Source organism: Catharus ustulatus, chromosome 10 (genome assembly GCF_009819885.2).
Source record: "Catharus ustulatus isolate bCatUst1 chromosome 10, bCatUst1.pri.v2, whole genome shotgun sequence".
Lineage (NCBI taxonomy): Eukaryota > Metazoa > Chordata > Aves > Passeriformes > Turdidae > Catharus > Catharus ustulatus.
Window position 1 is genome coordinate 18,338,130 of NC_046230.1, and position 26,307 is coordinate 18,364,436.

Sequence of the window (26,307 nt, forward strand, 5' to 3'; positions counted from 1 at the left end):
TTAATTGGAGAACTTGAGAAAGAAGAACATGAACTAATAGTGAAAAAAATGCCCACATCTCATCTGTGGGTTCAAGCCATTGAACTCTAAGGTGAATTTCCAACTCACCCCAAAACATTAAGAGTGTCTCATTTCCTTACATTCTGCTAGGGAAACAGGTTCTCAATTTAGACTATGAGAGCTGCTTAATAAATTAATTTAAAACATCTATTAAATTCAGGAGATACAAAAAAAAAAAAAAACCTTCATGTCTTCATTAAATCAGGAGAAATTTTGGAGAAATTTTAGAGAAATGTTACTGCAAGCAAGAACATATGCTTATTTACCTGGAAGTTTTTGTTATCTTGACCCTTCTTCCCTCTCCAAATCAAACCAAGCTTCAGAAGAGTGTCTTGAAGGAACTACTGGAAAAAAACAAAATCATCATTCCTTATGTGGTCAATAAAGTTACTGCAGAGAGCAGACACACTAATGGAAGTGAAATTCCCACAGAATATCCCTTTCAACTGAAAGCAAGCTCACAAAAAAAACCCTGTGTGGGCAGGAAAATTGACTTTAAGGTCCTTACAGAAGGGGAAGAATAAAAATAAAATAAATGTGATGCCCATGATGTTTAGTGAACTCCCAGAAAAACTCAGTTTTTTCATGTTCTCACTTGCTGAATCTGCTGTGCACACCTGCACTTTTATGGGAGTTTTATTCCATCTGCTGAACACCTGCCCATTCAGCTCTATTTGTGCCTGCACTAGCAGGGCCAAGGATATCTTGGAAAAAAATTAAATATCACTAAACTAATTCCAATTCATGTGAACACTCACTAAGTAGAATTAAATTGATTCCAAGATACACTATTAATAGTTGACAAATCAAATCAAGTACTTCCAACAGACAGGCAAGCTCTCTGCATCTGAATTTCAGTTTAGGAAGTATCATGTCCAAAACAAAAAACCTACCACAATGTCCATACTCAAAGGTGTCCAAGTGAAAAACAAAACCAGAAAAAGTCTTGGAATTCTGTTTACCATTCTGCTCTTTTGAATCTATCTCTTTTACACAATTTACAGCTGTTTCATACAACTTGCAGTAATTCCATACATATTAGGAGCAATCTAAGCTTTAGCATCCAGGTACACACTAGCTTTTAAAAGTGTGAAAGCACATTTTCCCATTAATATATATTTTGTTTATATAAACAAGTGTTTCATGATACCCAACAACATCTGGTGTAAAATGTGCTCCATTATGATGGAGCAAACTGTGTGTTTTCTTTATTAAACCCCTAAAACCATGCTGCCAAATAGGCTTCAGCTTGAGCACAGATGTTGATCTCATCTTTGTTTGGAGCCAACAGAAAGCTGCACCTTTGACCTCCCACTCCCAGGCACTCCAGACCTCTAAAGCTAATTTCTCACTCCAGCAATCCCTCATGCTCATATTCCCAACAGAAAATAACACACAAGGCTTTTTAAGGATACTGCTGGTGTAGCAGCACACAGCTCCTAGGTCAGAGGTACCTGCAATTTGAATTATACTGAGTTGAGCTGCTGAAGGAGGCATCAGTAACGGATGGTGATTTTGGTGATTTCTAAAGGTGAAGGTTTAAATTCCTAAATCATTAATCACCAGCAAGCTGTCAAAAATAAAAATAAAACCAAAAACCATGAACTGTAGCATGTTGTAGTAAAATCTTCCAAGCACCCAGCAGTGTGCATGAATGCTGCTTGGTGATGCACACACACATCCACAGCAGGTGGACAGGAGTGGAAAATCAATTCCTGCTTGCTGCACAGATATTTGATGAGTCGCTCACTACCCTGATCGTGGATCAGATTGCATTGCTTGATGTTGTAAAGATATTTCTTCTCTCCTTTATGTCAGGGTTTTCCAAATAAGTTACCGACTCCATTCCGGACTCCAGCCAGAATCCGGTCCTGGTCTTCCAAATTACCGACTCCATTCCGGACTCCAGGCGAAATCCGGTCCGGGTTTTTCAAATTACCGACTCCATTCCGGACTCCGGGTTGAATCCGGTCCGGGTTTTCCAAATTTCCGGCCGACTCCATTCCGGACTCTGGGCGGAATCCGGTCCGGGTTTTCCAAATTACCGGCTGACTCCATTCCTGTTTCCGGGTTGAATCCGGTCCGGGTTTTCCAAATTACCGAGTCCATTCCAGACCCTGGGTGTTCTTTGTCCATACATAAGCCGCACCTGATTATAAGCCGCACGTTACAATACAGAATGTGATAAAAGGTATCTGTTCTATCACCATCTGTTGAGGGTGGGGACAGTGATCCTTATCTCAACGGCAGATATTCTGCTAATGGTCCATCCATTGAAACCAGGCAGGGCATTGTTCTTTTTCTTTTCACAACCCATCCTTCCTCCAGCGAGTCATTTTCTGCTAATGACCATTGAGTCCCATTGTGGGACTGATAAAATTACTGCATCCCATTGGGAGTTGCTCCAGCCAGGGGGAAGAGCCCAACATTTCTTACCAAGATAAAAACAGAGGTTTTGGGACACTAAGGGAGCCCCTTTCTCCACTGGACTCCAGAGGAAAACTGGATTTCTCCACATCACCACTGGACCTCCAGAGGGAAACTGCACCTTGTACAGGAGCACTGCCCCAACTGAGCCACATCTGTCACTGCAGGAGGATGCAGCCACCATGGAATGGGACTGCTACCAACACCCTGCCTGACGGGGTGTCAGGCTGTACTCTGACTTTGTCAGGGTTTGGGGTTTGTTCTTTGTAGTACTGTATTTCTATTTTAATTTCCATAGTAAAGAACTGTTACTCCTAATTCCCATATCTTTGCCTGAGAGCCCCTTGATTTCCAAATTATAATAATTTGGAGGGAGGGGGTTTACATTCTCCATTTCAAAGAGAAGCTTCTGCCTTTCTCAGCAGACACCTGTCCTCCAAACTAAAACAGCAACTTTTCATTCTTTGTCCATATATAAGCCGCACCTGATTATAAGCCGCACTTTGGGTTTGGACCAAAATTTTAGTCAAAATGGTGCAGCTTATAATCGTGAAATTACTGTAATTCTTTAGAACAATCTGTAGCACAGCAGCTTGTATCAGTAACTGACCTCACTGTTTGTCTGCCTGGGCTGAGAGAATAAACAAGTCTTTTCAGAAAGTAAACAAGGGGCACAAATGGTGAGAAAGAAAAAGAAATTTTTAAAAAGTAATCCAAATGAAGAAATTCTTTCATTGTTGTAATAACCTTGAAGTTCTTTTTGACCTTCAGAAAGGGAAATGTTTTGCTTAAGGATTTGAACTGGGAATTCTGGTGGGACAGAATATTTTCAAATCCTTTAGCCTGCTTAAACATTATCAGTGAAATGTGCCAATTTGCTTCCTTAGTTTGTTTAATTCTTCAAATCTAACTTAGCTCTGCTAGATTTTGCTGTTGCTGGTGGTAAACTAAGCAGACTTAGGACCTGGGAGAAGTTCTGAACTGTAGGAATTCTGCAACTTTCAAACTCTGGATTTGCCTTTTGGTACTTTTTAAGGAGCATAAGAACACATAACGTGAGGTGTCCTTTCATGTTCTTAAAATGAAATATCTGGCCTCGTGCTTAACTTGTCCAACCCTTTTCTATCACATCAACAATCTGATTTTTCTCCAAACAATTATGAAAGCTCTGAGCATAACTTTTGACAGAGCTTGCACAAAGTAGAAGTAGGCCGATGTACTCTACTATTTTAGAAAATATTTTCTTTCACTCCCTTCTGTCTTCCTTCCCTGTGAATTACATATTTGGCTGTCATTAAGAAGAGATGAGCTTTTCTCTGGAAATTTGTAACCCATTATTCCAAGAGCAGTGACTTCAGACAGGGGATTGAAGCCATCCCCTCCTGCAGTGAGCACAAGTCTGGGAAGTTGTGGCCTTCAGCCACTCAAAGACAAAGAAGCCCCAGTGTCCTGTTGTGGGTGGTGGCCTTTAGCTGTCCTTGGTGGAGCAGCAGGCACTGCTGTGTCCATCTGCTTGGTGCAGTCCAGTCCCTCACTCCAGGTCACCTTCCCAGCGCTGTTGGAAACAATCAGTTGCCATTAGCATGCAAACTGGTTTGTGTCTGCTCAGAGAAAAGAGGGAAGAACAAGAGGATATCCTCCATTGCTTTTAATCATCTGTCATTGGTGTAGCTCCTCCAGACCTGCTGTGGGAGCACATACAGCTGGATATGTGAGAATAAGAGACAGAGAATAAGCACGTGTTTGTGCAAGCCCAAGCAGGTTTCATTTCTGAATGAGGAATTATGAAGCATAACTGAATGGCTTTCCCCTCGAGGTTCAGATAGCACAGTTGCAGTGAGCCTCCCTAGAGAGCTGGGAAGGAGGAGAAGCTGTGCCAGACAGATGGCTGTAGTAATTGCTTTTCTTTTTCTCCCCCATGGTAGAAAACCTTGGGAAGCAAAACTGTAAGGCCTACTTCTGCTGCACTGAAACTGGCCTCTGCTAGGAATTGAATTTATAGTAGTTTAAGAGGAGAACTGAGAGTGAATGAACTGACTTGTTTATCTTTTTCTTTTTTTCCCCTCTTTTACCACATCCTTATTCAAATTTGAATTGTTCTGACAAATTCAATTGATTCAAGTCATGTAGAACTGTATGGTATATGAAAACGTTCATCTTTGATGACCTGTGTAGCAGATTGGCATTGTTCCATGTGACACCAAACAATTACATTTTTCTTTTTTAAATTTCAGAGGTTATGAATAACTGCCTCTTATTTAAAAAACAGAAAAAAGTGAAGACAAGAGCAATCACACAGAAGGTGGGAAATGCCTGAATCAAGTTTCCCAAAATAAATATGTTCCAGACACTTGGCTAGTGTATGTTCTGATAAGATCTTGAGTTGCATGCCTGTACAGATTTTATCTGAGGACAGGATTGCTCTGAAGTGACCAGGAGTTGTCCAATCTCCTCTGTAAGTATTAGCAAGGGGTGCAATGAAACAGGTTAGTTGTCAAGGTCCTGCAGCTTTTCAACTTCCTGAAACCTTCCCCTTGAGCCCACATAGTGTTAAAATGCACCTATCATCAGTAAGTTTTTCTGAAGTGTCTATGAACCTGTAGCTGTCAGCTCAATATCACTCAGATCACCCTGAAGAAGGAGTTTCTCAGCTGGAATATCAGTCCCACAGAAAAATGGGACCTTGCTTCTGTCCAGGAGGGTGAGCAGCACTTCCTGCTGCCTTCTGGCTGGCAGTGCAGACCAGAGAGGCTTCAGAGCTTCCTGGGATAAAGCTAGTGGAAGATACAAGTGATTATTGCTCACTGATGTTAGGCAAATGTCATAGCTTTGTAACAAACCCACACTTGTGCCTTTTGGTTTGCTTATAAGATTTTTTTCCCAAGCTTTTCTTCTAGTCAAAGATTAAGAACTTCCTCCAGCATCCTCAGGTGATCATGTTTCCAAGGACTGAGACTTCGGCTGCAAGTTCAGTGCTGTGATGGTGTAACAAATTCTTCCATATTGAGGAGTAATTACCTTTAAGTACTGCTCTAGAGGTAGATGCAAATGGGACCTTGAGTGCTGTAGTCTACAGCAGCTGACATTTCATAGCCATGTGATCTGATTTGCCATTTGGGCTCGTGAAGCACCTTCCCTTATTTTCTCAGATTTTCTCAGTCTCCTGCTAGTTTCTTCTGCTGCAATTTATTTCCCCAGCATGTCAGAGTGTGAACTGTGCTGACTTATTGAATGTGTGATTCCTAGTGGCTGAATGTGTTTTGTACCACCTTTCTCATCATCTGGACATCTCCTCCTGAGTGTGAGTTTTCTAGCAAGTCCCATGTGGTTTGTCTTGCCCAGGCAGGGGGTTTGATGAGAGCTAATTGGCACTCTGCAGTTCTTGTTTCTTTCACTTCATCTTATCCTTACATCACAAAAAACCTTTGAAATAAAAAGGATATTTAGAAACCAGAAACCAAGCTATGTTTAGAGCAAGCTAATAAAGCTAAGTTGGGGTTGGGTGGGTGGTGGAATTTCTGTTTTGCTGAAGACTGGTTGATATTAATGATGTCTTCACATTAACAATCATCAAAAACAAACTAAAGTACTGGCAGGTTTCTTACCCTGGAGGGCTGGGCAAGTCTCTGAGAGGTGAGAGATGGTGGCACCTTTTCTAGTTAACTTCCCATTTCTGTCGAGCCTCCTTGTGATTCTGTCATCCATTGTAGAAACCTTTTTTCTATTTTTGCAGCTGTTTGGCATAATCTCAGTCCTGGTCAAACCTGAGTGTACCTGACCACCTGTGGGACTGTGCAGATGTCACAATAACTTTGCTGGGGGGTGCTGAAATCAACAGTTTCCTTCAATGGATGATGCCTGAGGTTTCTCAGGTACCATGGTCTAGCTGAGGTGTTAGGGCATGGATTGGACTCAATGATCTTCTAACCTAGTCATAGTCATTCTGTGAATTCTGTGACATTGTGTCATTTAAAACCTAGAATCCCTGGTTCAGAGTGGATGTCTGAAAGTAAGACAGAGAAGGTATTTGGGCAGTAGACTAGGATGCAGAAGAAAGAAGCAGCTAATCTCTAACTTCTCTGACCTCCCTCTCTGTTTCTGGACTGTTAATTTAAAACCAGGTGCACAAAAGCATTTCAGTCCCTGTTGAATTCACATCAGTTAAGATCTTGGTGCTTGAATGGGGCAACTGCCTGCCCTGACTCAGGTCTGTGGTCTATCAGGACCCAGCCTCCTTCCTTCCATCTGGGCACTTAGAGGTGATCTGTACAGCACCAGGACTGGTTCTTGTTCTGTACAGTGGCTAAAGGAGTAGTTCCTGTAGGTGTTATTATAACATAAACTTTGGTCCTGCTAGTTGAGTTGGCAGGCATTTCTCAGTAAATGTTGCTGCTTTAGATTGGTATGAAGAGTGGGGAAAATAACTGTGTACACCTGTTACAAAAAGAGATCAAATTAGCTCTATGTGAGACTATAATTGCTTTGCACTCCATAGATCACATTAAAAAGTTAAGGTCATTTTTGCCCAGCTACTTGCCAAGTTACTTTCTAACTTTTTAGTGTTTACTTCAAAATAACAGGCTTTGTTTTCATGAGAAGAAAGTCTCACAGCCCCTTATTTCCTCCTTTTACTATGTGTTTGCCTGTAGCGGAAAAAGCATCGGGAAAGGAAACCGTGTGGATTGGCTGGTTACACAAAGTTCTCCAGCAGAGATCCCAGAGTTCAGGGTGGAACAGGGCCATAGATGTGGAGTAGACTTCACTGTTTCAAAGACTGAAAAACTGCTGTAGTGGGAGGCCAAATGCAGTGACTTAATATGGAATCTGAAGCAGTAAGGAGAAGGCTGTCAGCTTGAGCAGACCTGTGGCAAGCTCTGGCAAATCTGCTGGAGCTGGTTTATGGAAAGCTCTCTCTCAAATCACAAGGCAATAGATGATGTTAACAGGCTGAAGAGGAGACTCTGTAAGTATAATCTTTACCACGATAGTCATATAATAGCTCAGGCAATAATCCAGATAGGCTCTTGTTCTTTAAGTGTCATCTTCGTTTTGCTGGGTTGTCAAAGGAGGAAAAAATTATCATTAAGGCTTTATGAACTCACTGAAGATTTCTGTTTTCCCTTGCACAGATGAAATCATGCAGCAGGAGATCCGGCCGCTGGTAGCAGTGGATATAATAGAGCAGCTCCACAGGCAATTTGCAATCTTGTCAGGTAAGAAGTTGCTGGTAATGACACTCCACGATTCTCATGGAAACATATTGGAATGTGTCATTCTGACTGTCACCCTTCAGCTCTGTACAGCAGTTCAATAGTATTTTCATATTGCTCCTGAAAAGTGCTGCTGCAATCAGATATTCACAGCGTATGGAACAGGTAAATGCCAAGCTGCTGTACTTGTTTTTTTAAGGCAAGTTCATTTTCTATGTTCTCCACATGCTGGAGGAACATTTTTAGAGGGCAAGAAATTAAACAAAACTGTCACTACATGTCCAAGCATCTTGTTTGTGGGAAAAGATTTTGGTCTATCAGGGATCTATTCATGACCTCCCCCTTCTTCCTCATTTGCCTTTGTTTTAGAAATGATTCATTGCTAAAGTGTAAGGTTCTAATCTTGAAAAGATATGATTATTACATAGTCCTTTGTTTGCCTGAAGTTTGCAATCTCGCAAAGTGACGCAGTTCCTTCCCTAAAGAAAGAGCTGATACTGAAATATTTGGCAAATTATTTAATACATTATTTTGGATTCTGTAGATGATAAAATCTTATCTGGCTCCTAAACCAGTCTCTGCTGTTGACTGCATGGCCTCTGGCAACTCCTTTTGTCTCTATTTCTGCCTGTTCTGCAAATAAGAAAATTCAGAATTTTCTTATCATATTCCCCATAGAAACATTGAAGTATCATGAATTTGCACAAAATGCTAAGATTATAAGAAGGTCCTCTTGAAAAACCTGTCCCTCTTGGTGGAGAGGAACACTGGGTGTAGAGTGCAGAGACTGCACCACCCCAGCTCTGGAAATGGTCAGCTCAGCAGGTCCAACCCTTGCTGTATCTTTGCAGTTTAAAATACATTCTAAGTTGCCAAAAGAAATCCAAATCTACTTTACACAAAATTCTTTATGAGGCTCTGAGTATTAAAACTTCATTTTGGAGGCTTCCAGGTAGGATCTTGTGGCAGTTTCCTAAGCTCAATAACTAAAGGGTTTGCATTAAACAGAGGGTATTGACTGGGCAAAGCTGGAATCAACTGCCCCCTGATCTGCAGTAAAACATCTCAGGATCCCACTTTCCCAGAATTCCTAATGAACAGAACCCTCTGGGCAGGACAGGGTCTGTAACTGCATTAAATTGCTCAAATCCTTTACATCCCACTCTTGTGCTCAGTGCAGGGTAAGTAGGAATTGTTGGGAACTGAGTGCTTCATATGCAATTGCTTACCCAGTAAAATGTGGAGGATTGCTATTTTTGAACCCCATTACCTTGCAATATTTGGGACCAATAGCAAAAGCTGAATACAGCATGTAATGAGCAACTTATGGAAAGTGGTTTACTAAACAGGAAAAAAAACCCATTTCCAGTTCCAGCTAGAATGTTAAACATAGAATAAAAATGTCAAGGGTAGACATAAAAAAAAATTTTCATATGTCTTTATGGACTCATAATTTCACAAGTGCCTGTATTCTCACCTGCTATTTTTGCAAATTCAATTCTTCACATTTATCTAATTCTTTTATTCTTGGAAGTGATGAGAAAGGTGTTTAAATAAGGCTGTTTCAATGGGAGCTGCTTAAAGACTTGAAAAATAACTCTTCATAAAAGGCAAGGCTGAAGGTTTGTTTGTTAGTAATCAGCAAATAACTGGTTCATCAACATAGAAGTACAACTAACAAATACCAAAGGAGAGTGAGAAGGTCTTTCATGGCCCCATCTACATAAATAATGAATCACATTTTAAGAATTTTCAGACTTATCTAAAATCTCCTCAGTACAGTCTAGAAATAGTATCCTAATATAAAACAAGGCACTGTAGTTCATAGTTTCTAAGTTGATTTCAGTCTGAAGTTGGCAGCTAAATTTGAAAATCTGGGTCCCTTACTCCAAAATCCCTGTGGTAGCGTGTGAAGGAGATAAGGAGGGATTAGAAGCCCCTTTGGTCCCCCAGGTTTTATTCTGTTGGTGACCACTGGTGAGTGATAGGTAAAACATAGCAGGAATCTTTCTTACTCTCCCTCTATTGCCTCCTGCAAAGAGAACTTTAGATGCCAGCCAGACATTACTATACTTTTCAAAAATGCATTTCTCTAAATAATGTAACTTACTTTTTCCTTAGCAAAAGATTGGCTTTTTCATGGAATGAAAACAAAACTGGGCACTCTTCTGCCTCATTTCACTTATTAAAGTAATTCACACATAAATGACCTCATTTGATTTAGATTTTTTTTCCAGATGGCTCTGTAGCTTTTCCTCAAAACATGCTGTTTGCTGCTCTTCATTAGGTATGAGCAACCACAAGTATTTTGGTGCTTCAGCACTTGCCTACATGGTGGCTGAAAATTTGATACTTAGCCTATTTCCTGGTTTTCCATATTGAAATGTTACAGCTCAGTAGCCACTGTCTGGAAAAAAAACCAAACCTTCTGTTCTTTGGTCACCATCATGAGCAGTAAAAGGCAATTCCAGTGTTCTTGTAGAGGTTTATGGACATAAATTATGTTTATCTGAACAACTCCTTAACGGTGGTATACACTGATTTATACTAGATTTCTTTCAGTCGGGAGGCTGCAGTTCCAGGGTGCAGCCAGGCACCTCTTACATGTCAGAGGATGTAGCACTGGGTCTGGTTTCTGTTACTCCACAGCCTCTAAGCTTTGTCAAACTCTCCTGTTCAGTCCTGTGGACTCCAAATGCTTTTGTCCAGTCATGATGAAAGTCATGGTTGACTGTTGCAAACTTTGTCATAAATGAGTATTTCTCTTGCTAATACCACCTTTTTAGTAACAGCTGGCAGCTGAGGTAGATGCAGTGAACTCACAATGTTCCGTTGCAGTAAAGCAGAAAAGCAAGAGGAAAATGATTGAATCAAAGGCTCTTTGTTTTCTCTGGACATGACTCATTAGGAACACTTCTCTCCACTTTTGCTGTGTGCAAACTTCTTAAGAAGATCTGACTGTCTTGTGGTCTCCAAGCAGATGGTAGGAATTACATAACAAGCCAAATGCATTTGGTGTTTGATTGTATCGGGGTCTAGTTACAATTAATGTATTGCCTATTAACAGCCTCCTGTTTGTCCTGGTCCTCCACCTACCATGCTAATCAAGACCTTACCTCATGCCAAGAACAGGAAATCTGTCCAAAGCCTTCCCTGATCCATTGAGGTCCTGGAAAAGGTTGAAGTGTAATGTGGCAATATCCTTAATCACATAATTTTACTTTGGTCATCTCTTTTCTCATGTACTGATTTAACCCTGCTTAGCTTGTGAGATCTGGTAGGAGTACTGGTTCTTGTGGTTAAATTCTAGTTTTGATACCACTACTGCCTCTTTCCTTTCCCTGTAAACCAAACTCCAATTATGGGACTACAGCTGTGACAACACAGCAGGAGTGCTCAGCCAGGTTTGTGTGTTTCCTGTAGCTCTTAAGGGAACAAGATTGCAAAGTTGAGTAGTACTGAAAACCTGGTTCTTCTAACACACCAGTTTTTACTCAAGAGTAAAGAATCACTAGTAAAATAGTTTTTCTGTCCTGCTGACAGACAGACTAATAAACTGCAGTACCAATCTGCTCTTGGAGCTGCTACTATTCCTTCTCCCCCCCACCCTTTTTATCTGCAGCTTCACAACCTGTTCTTATCTGTAATTACTCTGTCAAAGAGCCCAATCTGCCATTTGCAGCTATAATGGATCATATTGCTAAATCACGACTTTATTAGACAAACTGTCACGAAATGTATTAGCAGAGAGAATCATTTTCTTTGTGTCTGCTCCTGTTAACAGACTTCAGTGGATGGGAGAGTATATCTGAAAATGGTAACTGACTCAGATGCCAGTTTATTTAATTTGCAAAACCTGGAGGGTATTTGGCCATCTGCTTCCTTTTTGAACAGAGCCTTTTGGAAAACCTGGCCTGACCTTGCCAAAAGGACAGTTCGGATCTTTTATAAAGATTGAGACCCAGGAAGCATGATTTAATGAGAAATTCATCTCTCACAACCCTTAATCAACATGGAAAACCAAAAAACAGAGCTTGGAAAAAGCAAGACCTGACCAAAGCAGTGGAACTTCAGCCAAGATATCATTAAATTTTTTGGCTGTGTGACCCAGGGGATGAACTGTAGTGAGAGCTGGGCTGAGATGACTCAGGGAGCTCTCTGCATGTGGGCAGGCCCAAGCAGTTCAACCTGCACGTGTCAGCAGCGTTTGCAGGAGCACTTTCCAATACTAACTGATGAGTTAGTGTCTGTGGCAGGCTGGGGAGGTGAGCTCTGGAAACTTGCAGACTAACTTTTGGAACTTCTTCTGACTATTGCCTCTTTGTTGGGCTGGTGCTTTTTGTTTGTTTTGGTTTTATTTCCCGAGGGAATCAGCATATTTGGTGATCTCTAGTTAGAAGAGCTGCTGGCTGTAGGATAGGTCTGTGGTGTAGCCCCTGATTGTTTCAACCATGGATATTTTTTGTGCCTAGATGGGAGGCATAGGTGGGCTAGAACTGAACAGTGGGAGATATTCTGAGATCATCATTGTGTTTAGGGCCTTGGCCTGCAGTTGTGATTGCTTTCTGCTTTTACATCAGTCATACCAACATACAGCTTCAGCTGTGAAAGCTCTCAGAATCCAGCACTCACACCTCATTTGTCAATCACACCCTTTACACTGCAAAGCAAAATTAAATTTTCTCAGCTGCCATAACCTTTTCTCTCTCACATATATTCCTTCCCCAAATACTTCAGCTGTTTTGTTTCCAGAGCTGAATTCTGGCCCCATCTTCACTGCAGCAGCTATCCAGGCTGCACTGGCTGCTGGAAAGTCTGTCTAATAGGAGCAGCTATGAATGCTGCTCTGTGTCCTGGGACTTGGGGAATTGGCACACATAAGAGTGAGTGAAGGTCCCATTACCATGGGTCCTTTGTACAACCCTGATAGCTTGTGTGCTATCTCTTCTAAATTTCCTAACCATCCACATTCACTCTGACTTCTGACCTGTCACCCAGGTTCTTCCTTTCCCTTTGCTCTTGGGCCACAAGTGAAGAGGAAAAGCTGAGCAAATTAAGGAATGTACTAGGGAGAGGAGGAGTGAAGTGCTGTCATTCTCATTCTGCAAACCAGGCAAAAGGTCAAGTAATATTTTCCTTGGAAGTCTTGCCTTTCACCAGGCAGTTCAACCCTCTGCTCTTCTAAATCCTGTTGCTTTTTGCATCGGTTGTGCTCCAGCTTGTTGAGCTCAGGTTGGGTTTCCTCTGCAGACAAAAATCTGTGTCTACTTATGATGGAGCAGCCTGAGGTGTGGCTGAGGAGCAGTGACTCAGCCACAGGAGGCTGCTGTGGGATAGTCTGGCTGCCCTAAAGCAGAGTCAGGAGTGAGCCTCATGTTAATTCAGCTGTGGGACTGCCTGAACATTCCCTGCTGCCAGCTGAACCTCCAGCTTTTGTAGCTGCTGCTTGTGATGGCCACTGCCACCAATGGCTCCCTGGCTGGGCAGCAGCATTTGGAGCTGCCAGCAGGTGTTAGGGGTGGCTGTGGTGCTTGGAGAGTGCTGCAGGGTGGCATCTAATGGTGCCTGGAAGATCTGCAAGTCAGAGGAAACTGCCAGGCACAGCCACATTCCTGATGCCTGTTTTTCAGTGTGTCTTTGGTTTTGCTTTTGGCTGCACTAAACTGAAGGTATTGCTTGCTTTTCCCTTGGAGCTCCTTAGCTCAGATCATGCCTCAAGAGCTCCTTTGCTCCCGGCAGCCCTCAGGTTCCTTGTCCAGCTGCACTGAGTGCTTCTGGCAGCTGTAAGGTAACCCCTCTCACCTCTCTGCTCATTGGCTTACTCTCTTCACCACTTCTGTCTCCCTCTTCATGCCCTCACTTTCTAGATAGTGTCTCCTTTTTTTCCCTCTTGAGGGCTACTTTTTGATTCTGGTGCTCTGTGGAGCTGCTGAAGCTTGTTCTATCCCTGTCTGCCTTACTTATGATGGGCTGAAAACTCTCCTACTTGGCAATTACACTCTTCTCACAAGTGATGCCCAGGAGCATAGTAATTATGCACAGTCCCAGCAAGCACAAGGAGGGTATATAGAGAGTTCTTGGGGTCAAATTCCATATACTCAGTCCTTATGGCTATGGGACTGACTGAAGACTGTCCCTATTGGCTTTTAGTTTGTGCTCTCTGCTCTTTCAAGACATTGAGTAGTATCTATCTGAAGTTTTTCAAGGTCTGGAAGAAATCTTGTAGCAGCTCCCTAGAAAGAAAGGTTGATGGCCAAGGAAAAAAGGGGCTGCTGCTTGTCAATTCACATTCTGCAGAAATTTGCATACTGCAGCAATTCTTGGATTAGTGTCAGGGAGAAAAAAGGGCATTAACGTTTCAATGTATGGAATTGCTCTCATACACAAGAGAGAGTTTTTCAGACCCCCTTGGTATTTAAAGAACTTCCTTTATATCCCTTATCCAAGTGGATATGGATAATTTTCCTTTGTAACTCAACTACTGCTTGAAGTTCAGATATGGGCAGGAAAAACCCATTTGTAACGTATTTGTGGTATTGCTTGTCACTCAACACTTCTGACATTTCTGCTCTCTTCTCTTCACAGTACTTAACAATTTGTGAATACCAAACTCCCTCAAACTTCCCCCTAATTTCCTGGTGTGGCAGGAGCAGGTTTCCTTATTTCCCTGTCTGAAATACAGCCCTGCTGAACCATCTGAGGGTTCTGGTGGGGTTGCAGCAGGAGGTGTTGCCTTCACATTGCAGAGTGAGATGAAGGTCAGGAGCTGTCAAGGGCCTGTGGCTTAGCCAGAGGCAGGAGCTGCTGACTCTTTGTTGAATGTTCAGTCTGAGGCTGCTCCTGAGTGTCCTGGATTTGTTGCCAGTGGTGAAAGGAAGAAGTCAGTGTTCAGTCTGCTTACATTCATTCTTTGGATGGCTTTTTATAGGAGAAGATCCCGTGACAAAAATACACACCCACTTACACAGAGTGCATCATCAGCCTGCCTCATCCAGCTCAGGGAAGGGGCCAGGGGAAGAAGAGCACATGTGCAAATGGAAATGCAAGAGATGAAATAAAAGGGACACAAAGAGATCCTGGTCAGCAGGAGCATTAGAAGTACCATTTGAAACTTGTAGTTTAAACTAATCTTGAGTATAACTGCAGCTAAACTATCAGGTGTTGAAGGAGGGGTTCCAGGGGAATCTATCTTATCTTCCAATAGCAAATATTGATGATTTAAACCAAAATATTCTGAGTTACTACATCTCCCTCATTTAAACTATATTCACATATTTGAAGTAGGTGAATGGGAAAGTTTGGTGCCCAGAAATCCTATGAATGTTCACAAGATACCAGGTATGAAATACCTTGGCATGCACTGAGCTCTGCACAGAGAGGCAGCAGACAAATTTGGTGTTAAATTTTCCTGGTTGTTACTGTTTGTGTCCAGGAGATGTCACTGAGAATCTATAACAAGCCAGCCCAACTGGGTACCTGCTGGTTGGAGTGCAGCAGTCTGGGGAAAACTAAATTTGCATGACAGCATATTCTCCATCACTGCTGACTGCAGACAGTGCAGCTGGAGATCCAGCTGCCATGCATCAGCATTTGGCATCACCCCAAGGCCAGTGGGGAGGTCAGCATGGAGGCTCTGCTCAGCATTTGAAATCCAATTCAGTGCAGTGTGAATGATGGCTTTCTTGCTTTCCCTCTTGGCTGAGAGATTTTTGAGTCTCTGTAGGCCTGTTTTCTCTCTAGCAAGGTGAGTTTAGGGAATGATCTAACACAACTGAGTCATTTTCAGATGTAATCTAGCAATAATCAACCTTCAGGAAGGAAAAGAGGGGCTAAAGGTAGTGTGTTGATACCATGTCACCAGATGTCAAGAAGAAAAAGGGTTTCGTTGTTAAAATTCTGATTTTCTAGCACTCTGAATTTTACCTTGTGCAAACATTGTATTCCTCAGCATTCCAGCTCTCACAGAAGGGATTTTAAATAATCCAAGTGATGCTGTGAGGATAGGGCAGAGGCAGGATCAGGACTAGCAAGGGACTGTCCACTCTACAGAGGAATAGCAGGAGTTACTGGAGCACCTCCTTGCAATGACCACAAATACAGGAGCAGGAGAAACTGGTTTGTGGCATCAGCTGTGGTTATCAACAGGGAAAGGCAGTGGTGGATGGGAGCAGCCTGGACACAGGGATTATTTATGGGGATTTAGAGGGTGCTTTCAAGGAATGAGAATGCTTTTTTATCCCCACTCCCATGCTCCCAATGGAATAATTTATTGGATATTTTCCTGAAGAGGTTAATTTACTGCCTTACAGTTCCCCCTTTACTAAAGAGAGGCCCAGAATCTGGCTGTCCCTTGGTCAAGAGTCCTCAGTGTGTGATACATGACTCAGAAAACTGTGTCTATGGCAGAACTACACTCAGTATGGGGTTGTTAGAGAATTCCTGAGTCTGGTGCAAAAAATACGTTTGCAGAAAGATTGCAAAGAAAGGAGAAACACTCAGGGAAAAGCATATCATTAATACCCCATTTAAGGAGAACTAAGCAATGAGGTACCTGTAAAAACGTTTTGTTTCGTTGTGTTCTTTTCTGTACTGCTGCCTCCTCAGTCTACTCTCAGCTTTCAGCCCAAGCTGGTGAGAAAACTCCTCATGGTTTCTGTGTGGTTGGAGCAATGTCTGGATTTATTAGTGGAACCAAGTTAGGATGAGTGCTACAAGTGAACAGGGTTTGTGCTGTGAACTACAGCAGCTCTTGGAGCTGAGCATCGTGTCAGGAGGGCTGTAAAGGCTGCTTGGTCCCAAGGGGTTTGGCTCCATGCTTTCTGTGGCTCTGCCTGAATCTGGATCAGGGAATCCCTCATAAAGGGACTCTTCTAACCTTAATGCTTTTAAGTTTTGCAGTTTCCTGTCCTGTTCAATAGAGGTTTGATGCAAATAAGCATGATGAGCAGAATTCATCCATGCACTTTGAGGAAAGACCTAAGCCTGGATTGGTCCCAGGCTTGTGGGCTATATGTGTGTATTCAAAGCTTGTATGCTCTGTTATTTCATTTCATTTGATGTCTAGAAAGAATTGGAGAATGCTATACCAATACATAGGGAAATACTGTAATATTATCACAAGAAATTATTTGGAAATGGGAAACAAAGAATGAAAGAAAACACATAAAGAATTGTGCAGAGGATTAATGAAAAAGCTGAGAATCTCAAAGGCTAGAGTCTCATCTGGAGTAAATGGAGGTAATGAAACTAGAGTGAGTTATATGAAATGGGAGCTGATGACAATTACTGGATGTTGGTGCTTTACAAGGAGAAGTATGACAGTGTTTTCCACTTGAAACACTCTGTCCAAAGGCATAAAATCACCTTCTAAACTTTATGACTTGTCTTTTGCAGGAGGAAGAGGGAAGGATGGGGCACCCATTATAACCTTTCCAGAATTTGCAGGATTCAGTGAGATACCTGATGATGATTTTCTGAATGTGGTCACTTATCTAACCAGCATTCCCAGGTGAGGATAAGCACAAATTTCTCTTCATTTCCTAGATGGTTTTGCTTCCCTAGTGGCTTGCTGATTTTACTGGTGCTACCAGGACACACCAGTGTCTGCATTTCTCCAGTCACTACAAAACTTCCCTGTCTACAGGAAGCCCTAGGAATTGTATCATTTGCACAGAGAAGAAAGTTTCACACAGGGCAGGTTGAACTGAATTGGAACAGGAATAGATCTGAAGAGCAGCAGCAAAGATAGCAGATTAAGGGGAGCTAAGAGGGGTTGTTTGTGAAAAGACTCAGGGGCACTGGATGCAATAAGGGAAGGGCTGCTTTGGAAGGAGCTATACATGCAGAGGTCTCGTGACTGCTTATTCTCTGAGTGCATCTTTCTATGCAGATTTCCATTTGCTGAAAAAGCAAGTGAGATGCCCCACTGGCAGGATTCTGGCAAGTACCATGGTACTTCAATTCTTTGGAGATTGCTCCACAGCCAGGATGTTTTCCTTGCTTTTTGCCTGCAGGTTTATAAGGACAGTGGAACAAACTGACTTCTCCTACTCTAAGAAAATGTGCTAAGGCATGACTGCTAAATTACTTTTTGTTTATCTAAGAGAGCTTAATATTTTTTCAGTCCCCTGAGCCTGTCTCTAGACCATGGCTATTTGTGCTAGTGAGAAGTACAGCAATGATTTATTATTTCCTGTGGTCTTCTGTAAAAAAAGATGCTTAGAGGATCACACCAGAGAACGTGCCTTCTTCAAGTTCTGAGTGAGAAAGTTTTACAGCTCCACCTACGTGTATTCACCATATTTGCGTAAGTTGTTGGCAAAGAGTTGCCAAAGCAAGCTGAGAGAAACCACATAGTGTGAATTTAACAGCTTCATTGTTTCACTCTGCTCAGTGGGGCTTTTGTTCTGGAAACTCTGTTTCCAGTATTTCTTTCACTTAAGGGCTAGGAGGGCTACGAGCTGTAGAGTATATACAACAGCAGCAGGGCTGAGAAAACCACAAAACTAATTTTTCAGTTCTTTGTACTTGGTACGCAGGGAGATGATTCTCAGTGATTTTGTCACATGCTGGGGCACCAGCACGTTACATTGTCCACATGATAGACAGAAATGCTTTGAGCTTCTTCAGCCTGCATGAAGCCCAAAAGCACAGATGCTTTCAAAAGAAATTAGCCAAATTCATAAAGGATTGCTCCATCAGTGGTAGCTGGACACAATGGCTCCAATGCAAACTCAGGCTAAAGAAATTAATTTATTCCTTAATGCTGGGACTTGGGAGAATATACCAAGAGAAATATTGTCCTTCTCATATCCTCTACTATAAAGTTCATGCTAGCAGTGGAGATAAGCTCTGTGATTGCAGATAACATCACCTAATGTTAGTAACTTTCTAAGTCCCTCTGGAATGCTTAATCTTATATGCTCATATGGCAAAACATTGAATTGGATTGAAGATCAGCCCAGGGAGACTTTTGTAGCCTGATTCATTTTCCCTGTGGTTCAACACCTGCTCATGAGAGTGCTCCACCAAAGGGGTCTGCATACAAACACACCCACAGACACTCAGTAACATGGTGTGTGCACATGCCTGTCTCTGTGCATGCACTAGATACCTCCAGAAAGCCCTTTTTTACTTGCTGGATTCTGTGGCCAGAATTCCTTTAACTTGACATGGATTAAGTACTTTGATAATCTGGTGTCCTTCTCTCCTTCCAAAAGAGGTCAGGAGAGTCAACATCTCAATTCAGTGTTCCAGGACTAACCTGAATATAGAGCTGAGGATGGAACAATTCTGCTGATTGCAGATATTTCATTCAGGGAAAGGGAGCCTTTCTGCCAGACAGCTGTATATCTAGGCAAATGTGCCAGAATTTATTTTGGAGGGAAGCCTGATCTTTATCTGCTCTTCAGGATTGTCTTCAAATCCTTCTTTTCAGAGAACTGGAGAAACCCCAATGCATTTTCATAATGAGGGTAGAGACATTACAGTAGTGACACTGAGAAAACATTGATAGAATGTGTGTGTGTGTGTGTTTGTGTGTGTGTGTGTTTGCTCTTAAACAAACTTTCTCTGGATGCCCACTTGGGTGGGGATCTCAGCTGTCCATCCACTTTGCTGATGCTGCCATCTCAGCCAGGCCTCTTCCTGAGGCTGCCTGCATCCATCCCTTAGTACCAAATGACATTCAGACCTTGGCATAGCCTTTCAGCATGCTAGTTGAAATAGGATCACTTGCTGACACTCTCTCTGTTTCCCTGGCTGAATTTAGGATTTCAGTCATTCCTATCTACCTAAAAAGAAAAAAAAAAAATCCAGCCTCCCCCCAACAACAACAAAAACCAAACAACCCCACAAATAAGCAAAACAACCCAAAAACCTCCACATCAAAAAGCAAACAGACAAGTACCACTGGCTTATCTCAGTGACAACAACTGGTGCTATGCTGAACATCATTTGAATGTGAAGACCTCAGTTTGAGACTTTTGTGTTTAGTTTCTCACCCTTTCTGTAACAATCTGCAACACACACAATATCTGTGTTGCCTTTACTTGAACCTTATCAAGGAATTTTATTCTGTGGAATATTTGTTGAGCTTCTGAAGGATATGTATGTGTTTGTGTGTATCTAAGACTACTCAAGGGTATGTATACATTTGTGCATTTATAATAAGTAAACAGATGAATTCTCTTCCCCGTGCTTGAGAGGCACTGCTGCAAACATATTTTCTGTCCTCTGCAGAGAGCTGCATGTTGCACTACTAAAGAGGAAAGGTCATGCATTGTCATTGAATTTTATAATCCTCAGAGAAATGCTGTAAAAGTATTGAATTGGAAAATTCAGTGAGTTTTCCTGTTAGCAGTAGGAACTACTAGGAGCATTCTCATGGCATCCCAGTTTTGCACAATACTTTGGCTTTCAGTTTTTGATCCTGGAGAACTGCAGCAAGAGCTCAGAGTTGTTACTGTGTTGATGGTCTTCAATAGATTATTGACATGAGTTTGGATAAAATGACCCACGGGAACAGTTCTTGGGTTGGTCCTTGCATGGATAGTGGAATAGGGATCAAGGAGATACTTAAAACAATTTTTTTCTTAATCTGTGGTTGGATGTTCAATTGCAGTATGTCCTCTGATTATGACATTCATACTCGTCCTGCCTGCTCTGGTTTATCCTGAGATGACTGAGCCACCTCCTCTTGTGAAGTTTCTGGACACTCAGTGTTTACTTCTTAGCTTCTCCAATGCTGAGTTCTCTTGGAAGGCAGAGAGAAGAGCAGTCCCACTGAAACCTTGCACTCCAGAGTGGGATTTTTGAGAGGGAAGAGAGGATAGGGTATTTATGAGGTCTACATAGGTGGAATGGAGCACCAAGTCACTGCCTCCTAGATCCTCCTTGAAAAGCACTGAGAAGGAACAGGAACTGTTATTCTAGCCAATATGTTGAAAAGGATAGTTTTGAATGACTTGCAACCCCAGAACGAGTTTGTCATTGGCAAAACAGAACTCTTCAATTTCTGCTTTGCCTGCCAGAATTCCTGGGACTTTGTGTACAAGCCAGGGGATACTGATGCCTTGGATCTCAGTGCCCCTGTCAGGTGTCAGCATACCTGGAGAATGAAGACTGTAGGGGGGTGCTTAATTTTGCAGGAAGAAAAGAAGATCTGGGGGTTCTGTCTTCAAAAGAGCAGAGTAATTTGTGATCCTGAACTATTTATGTCACCTAGACTGGCAGCAGAGTAGCACAGCAGCTGAGAGATTCAGCAGATAAAATATTCATGTTTGTGTAAGCTGCTAGCCTTATGCTGGAAAAGGAAATTTTGCTGGCTCTCCTTTTCGTGTGCGTTTCTGCCAAATATTCATTCTTTCCACTGTACGTTGTGTTTTCATAATGGGCTCTGAGCGTGGTGTGACGGAGGCTGTGTTGTGCTGCAGCTCTCTGCCTTGGAACAGGAGTATCTCTGTAACCCAGCACACCTATTTCATCTGTTTTGCAGTCTGGAGGCTGCCAGCATCGGATTCATCATCATCATAGACAGACGACGGGACAAATGGAGTGCAGTCAAGGCATCCCTGACACGAATTGCAGTAAGTGCTTGCTTTTCTTATTTATCTTCCAGAAATTAAAATTGTCTGCTGGAATTTCAGCACACAGTACAGCCTCCTGTGCTCATTTTAAGCTCCTATTTTCTGGCTGTGAATACAGATTCTCCCTGGCCCTGCAGCTCGTGTTAAATAAGAGAGGGAGGAAGCTGCAGAGACAAATTGCATAGTCTTGTTTACTGCTGAGTTAGGAAAAATTCCTTATTTTCTGGGTTGACTGCAATATAAATTCTAGTAATTTGAAGTTGGCTCCTAGAGGAGTCTTAAGAGGTACCCCTTCTGTGCCCTGAGGAGGGATGACGTGGCCTGCTTATGAAAGAAGTAGATCCCAAGGGATTTGTGTTTGCATAGCAGTAAATAATCTCTGTCAGAAACTCTTAATAGCTTATTATATCTCATTTGCAAAAGTCAGAGCTGGGCACTGATTTTCAGTGCTAAGAAAAGCAGCTGGTTTTATACATCTCTTACTAGGAGCATTTACTGTGTGAAGACTAAACACATACACAGAGGTGTAGGATGGAGGGATGACAAAGGCCACTAAGTTCTTTCAAGGTATTTAGATATAAATGTTTTTCATTCTCAGGCGTTTTTGCTGCTCTCTTCAAGAAATTGTTCTTTTTTATGCTTGATGAGCTCAGAGGAGTGTGAGAGATGTAGGCTGGGCGTTGCAGGCAGGGCCATGTCCGATGTGGAGTGCCTGCCTGTGTGTAAAAATATGTGAGGTTAAAAGGATTCAAAACCTTTTGCAGAGTGAATAGGTAGGTCAGTCTGGGGAATCCATCGGTGCTACCAGCTTCCCTCACCATTCCAACGTGGGCAGCCAGCTTTGCCCTCTAGTGGCTGCAGCCTAAAAAATTGGGAAAAGCTCTGGTGCTGTGGTGCAAATCGGGCTTGGTGGGGTTTGGATCTGAGGGAAAAAGGCACTTGTCAGGAACTTTGGAGCTCTGTGATAAATCTGTATCATGAAAGAGAATGTGGCTGAGTAGTAAAATCCATGAGTCAGTCTTCCCATTGGGTTAGGAAATAGAGACAGTGAGCATGTGCTGAATGGACCAGCCAATGCAATGAGTGACTGGACCCAGCAAGATTCAGTAAGACCTACCTGCTTTGCCCTGGTGAGGAAACACTTGGCTAAAAATTCCCTTGTAAGGTAGAAATGTGCCTTGTAAGAATTCTGTATTTCTTGCAGGGAGCATTTCCAGGAAACCTGCAGCTGGTGTTTGTCCTGAGACCCTCCCGCTTCATCCAAAGGGCGATCGCTGACATTGGCATTAAACTCTACCGAGATGACTTTAAAATGAAGGTACCGGTAAGCATGCAGTTCTTTGTCCATGCATTTTCTTTATCTCCATTTCTGCAGTTCTGGGCTGTCAGCAATTTCTCATAACCCAGGATTGCAAGTGGCACCTGGGGCCTTTCATCTGGGTCAGTGTGGTGATGCCAAAGAGTTAATTAGCAGTGGATGGTTCACAGTATTTAATGGACATGTTCCCATGTCCAGTCCAGCTATAAAATGTGACTCAGTTTTTAAGTACTGGCATTTTAACTCTGTGGAGGGGCTCCCCTCATGTAGGCAGAGGTAGGTCCCACTCCAGTGACAAACATGAGTATTCAGGACTGCAGAGCAGTGAAAGCCTAGGGCTGAATTCTGCACTATTTGATGGGTTATGCATGGGAGCGCTGACTGTCCCTGTCACATTGCTTATTCTCAATGCCTTATGATTCCCATGCCCTCAAGATTCAGAGTCTGTGTTTTGCTTATTTTTATATGCATTTGGTATATATGCTGTAGGTTGATGAGACTGTGATTTGAAGAAGGTTATCAATCCTGGAAGAGTTTGAGATTATTCTGTGAGAGGTTTTTTCAGGAGATTTTTTAGCAGCATGTTTGCATGTGTCAAAAATTTTAAGATTTATAAATAAACTTGAGTTATGATTATTGCTGATATTTCATCCTCGATCAGACTCATACTGTGTTCCACAGTGACTTTACTGGAGGGATTTGAAATTACTGTTTTGTGGGTTTATATTGTTTTGCAAAATACTTATGGTTCTCCCCCAACAAATTCTAGCTCTGTCAACTCTCAAGTCTGAAGTTCAGGTGTTTAAACACTTTCTCCTTTCTTCTTTAACTCTTTTTAAACAGCTTCTCCTGAAGTGAGAGAAAGCAGCTGTTTATTACAGTGCATACAGAAAAGGAACCATGAACATACATTTGGTTACTATGGTTAAATTGTAACATTTACTGTCCTTGGATAAGGGTGGCTTTTTGGTAAAATGCAAAATTGATGAAAACATTTATGTTTGAATAGAAACCAAAATATTTTAGCACTTTAAAAAATGGATGTACCTATATTTAATATTCCACAATCTGTTACTATAGCAACCGTTGTAGCAGTGACTGCAGCCTGGAAAGGGACAACCTCATTAAAGACTGGCTTTTTCCACCAGTTCAGCATTTCTTATACTTTTAGCAGTTTATTTGACATTAGAGTTGCATTTCAAAACTTGGAAGGGATCAAAGTTGGAAAGGAGGTTAATTATAGGCTGGGGTCAAGCACTGCGTTAAGTATGAAATGGTAACTTATCTTTCTTCCAGGCAGGAAAATCAAGATATCAGTTTAGTTTGGGGTTGTCTTGGATATTTTGAGCCATCCTGGCTATGTCCACAGAGCTCTTAGAGAGCAGCCTTACAAAAACTATGACATGTTTGCTAGACCTGCCTCCCTCCTGCCCAGATATTTGTAGACAGCCTGCCAGCTTTATATACAGGCTGCCCACATATGTCTGAGCTATTCTAAGTTGCTTAGGGTTACAGGTGTTCCACATTCCTGGAATCTGTCATGCTCTCTGGAGGGGCTTTTTTCCTGTGTTGCTGCCCATCCTAAAAATACCATCTGGGAATGTCCTTGTGTACCCCAGTTTCAGAGCAGGGAAGTTACTGAGAACAGTGTCTGTTCGTCCTCCTTCAAAACAGCATCCTAAATGCCAAACTGGAGAACAGGACCAGAGAGTTTTTGTCCTACTGGAGATGTCCTTACTCAAGGAATTAGAGATCAGTACCTACCTTTAATATCACTATGATCTTTTAAATTGCTTGCAGGTTCTTTGTTCGTGTTGTGGGTTTGGCCCTGTGATAACATTCATGTAATAATTGGCCCGTGGATGGGTGGCATTTTCTGTGACAACTGTAAGTGAGTCGGAACCAAGATATGAACATTCAAAAGGACCTCCAAGAATATTGTGTGCATTTGTTAAGGAAACATTTGTTTAATGGTTTATTTGAGCTATCAGACTGTAAATATGTTCGACAAAATAAATTTACTGGGTTAAATCAGCACTGGCATGAGTAGAAACCAGAAGATCAAACAGGAGGTGGAAATAAAGCCTGAAATAACCAACCAGACACAAAAAAGAAATGCAGGATTTATATCACATTGTGATACAAATGTTGGTAGTAAAACCTCATGAGGTAAATCTTTATTGGAATGGTGATTTGATTCAATATCATTAACCAGGATCAAGATATAGAAATATAGGAGACACAGCAGGGTTCATCTGAGATTAAAATCTGTGAATTCAAAGGAACACCCAGAGATGTACCCAAGGAACCTACCATCACAGGAAGTGAATTAAAGCATCTTCAGAACACACATAAAAGGCTGAAGGATCTGCCCATAGCAAGCATTTCATTGAGCTTTGTAGGCTGTGACTTGTTTTTGACAGCCTAACCCATCCAGAAGCAGCCCTGGCTCAGCTCCATGTTCCACACTGACCCTTCTCTTCTAAACTGCTGCTCCCTTGCACTCTCCAGCTGACTGACTGTGGCTGTCTTCTGTCTGGCAAGCAGCATGGGAGATGCTAATGCTCTCTTAGGTTGGTTTTTTAGGTGGATGCTGGATTGCTCATAGACTTTCTCCTGCAGGAATGGCTGCATGGTGAACACCCACACCCTGCTGGGTAGCACCACAGCTGGCAATATTAACAACTTTGTTTTGTGGCTCATGCTGGGCATACCAGGTTAAAGCATACATAAAATTCTTCCTAAAAGAAAACTGCATGACAGTGTTCCTCTGGTTTCAGTGAGGTTTGAAGTATCAGAAGATTTCCGAATTGTCAGCAGCAACTCTGATGGGGAAGAGCTACAAAGCAGTTAAGACTTACTTTTTCAAATGTGATTCAGAATTAGTGCACAGACTTTATGTTTCTGTGTGAGACCTTTTCAAGATGATGCAGCTTTTTGAGCTTTCTGGCTTTGATCATAAAATAATAGTGTTTCATAACACATCCAGGAAACAGTTTTTCCTTTAACTTTGGCTGAGATACCTTTCTTTGCCACAGTTTCTTCATCAACAAGATCTCCTCATTTCTGTGTTTAAAGACAAAGGTCAAGGAAAAGATGAACTGCTGGAAGTTAAAAAGAATAGAGTGAGGGCCTACTTGAGAATTTTTATTTGTGTAACCACTTATTTTGACAAATTTAAGTGGTTGCCAAAAGGTAATGCTGCTTATCTGAAGCTGAGCTCCAATCTTGTTTGGCTTTCTTCCAGCAAATCTAGTGGTAAGGAGATTCTAAAGTAAAAAATGGATCTAGGTTTATCTCTCCTTTCTCTTCCATTATGATTTTAAATCGAAAAATGCCAGTGAATTCAGTGAACATACTGAAAGAAAAATCTTACTCTCAATTGTTGATGTTGAGGAAGCTGTTTAATTTTCCTGTGCCTTCATTCCTCTGTGAATAAATTTTATCTAGGGAGTAAATTATTTCGTGGAAGTTTGTGTCAACATTATCAATACCATACTTTTGCACTTCTTGCACATGCAAAATGAGTCAGCTCATCAAGGAGGAAGATGATGTCAAACCAAATTAGTTCAAGAATGTCCATGTACATGTTGAGAAGGCAAAATCTAGGGAAAATAAACTGTGGCACTGGCATGAGAAAGTGCAAAATGAGAAGTGATGGCCTCTGGTGGAAGTGCAATGGTCATATAAGCTAAGGCAAACCCAG

General features: G+C 42.0%; 1 protein-coding gene across 6 annotated transcripts in view; it reads left to right on the top strand.

Moving 5' to 3' along the window:
- MCF2L2 (MCF.2 cell line derived transforming sequence-like 2) overlaps positions 1-26,307 on the top strand; it is a 153,888-nt gene that overhangs the window by 31,476 nt on the left and 96,105 nt on the right. For 5 of the 6 annotated variants that reach the window (XM_033068605.2, XM_033068607.2, XM_033068608.2 and 2 more), the window contains exons 2-5: positions 7,617-7,700; positions 17,091-17,205; positions 21,193-21,283; positions 22,488-22,607. In XM_033068605.2, the coding sequence (XP_032924496.1) occupies positions 7,617-7,700; positions 17,091-17,205; positions 21,193-21,283; positions 22,488-22,607 (410 nt within the window). The remainder of the gene's footprint in view (positions 1-7,616; positions 7,701-17,090; positions 17,206-21,192; positions 21,284-22,487; positions 22,608-26,307) is intronic. The other variant, XM_033068604.2, reaches the window with a different exon arrangement.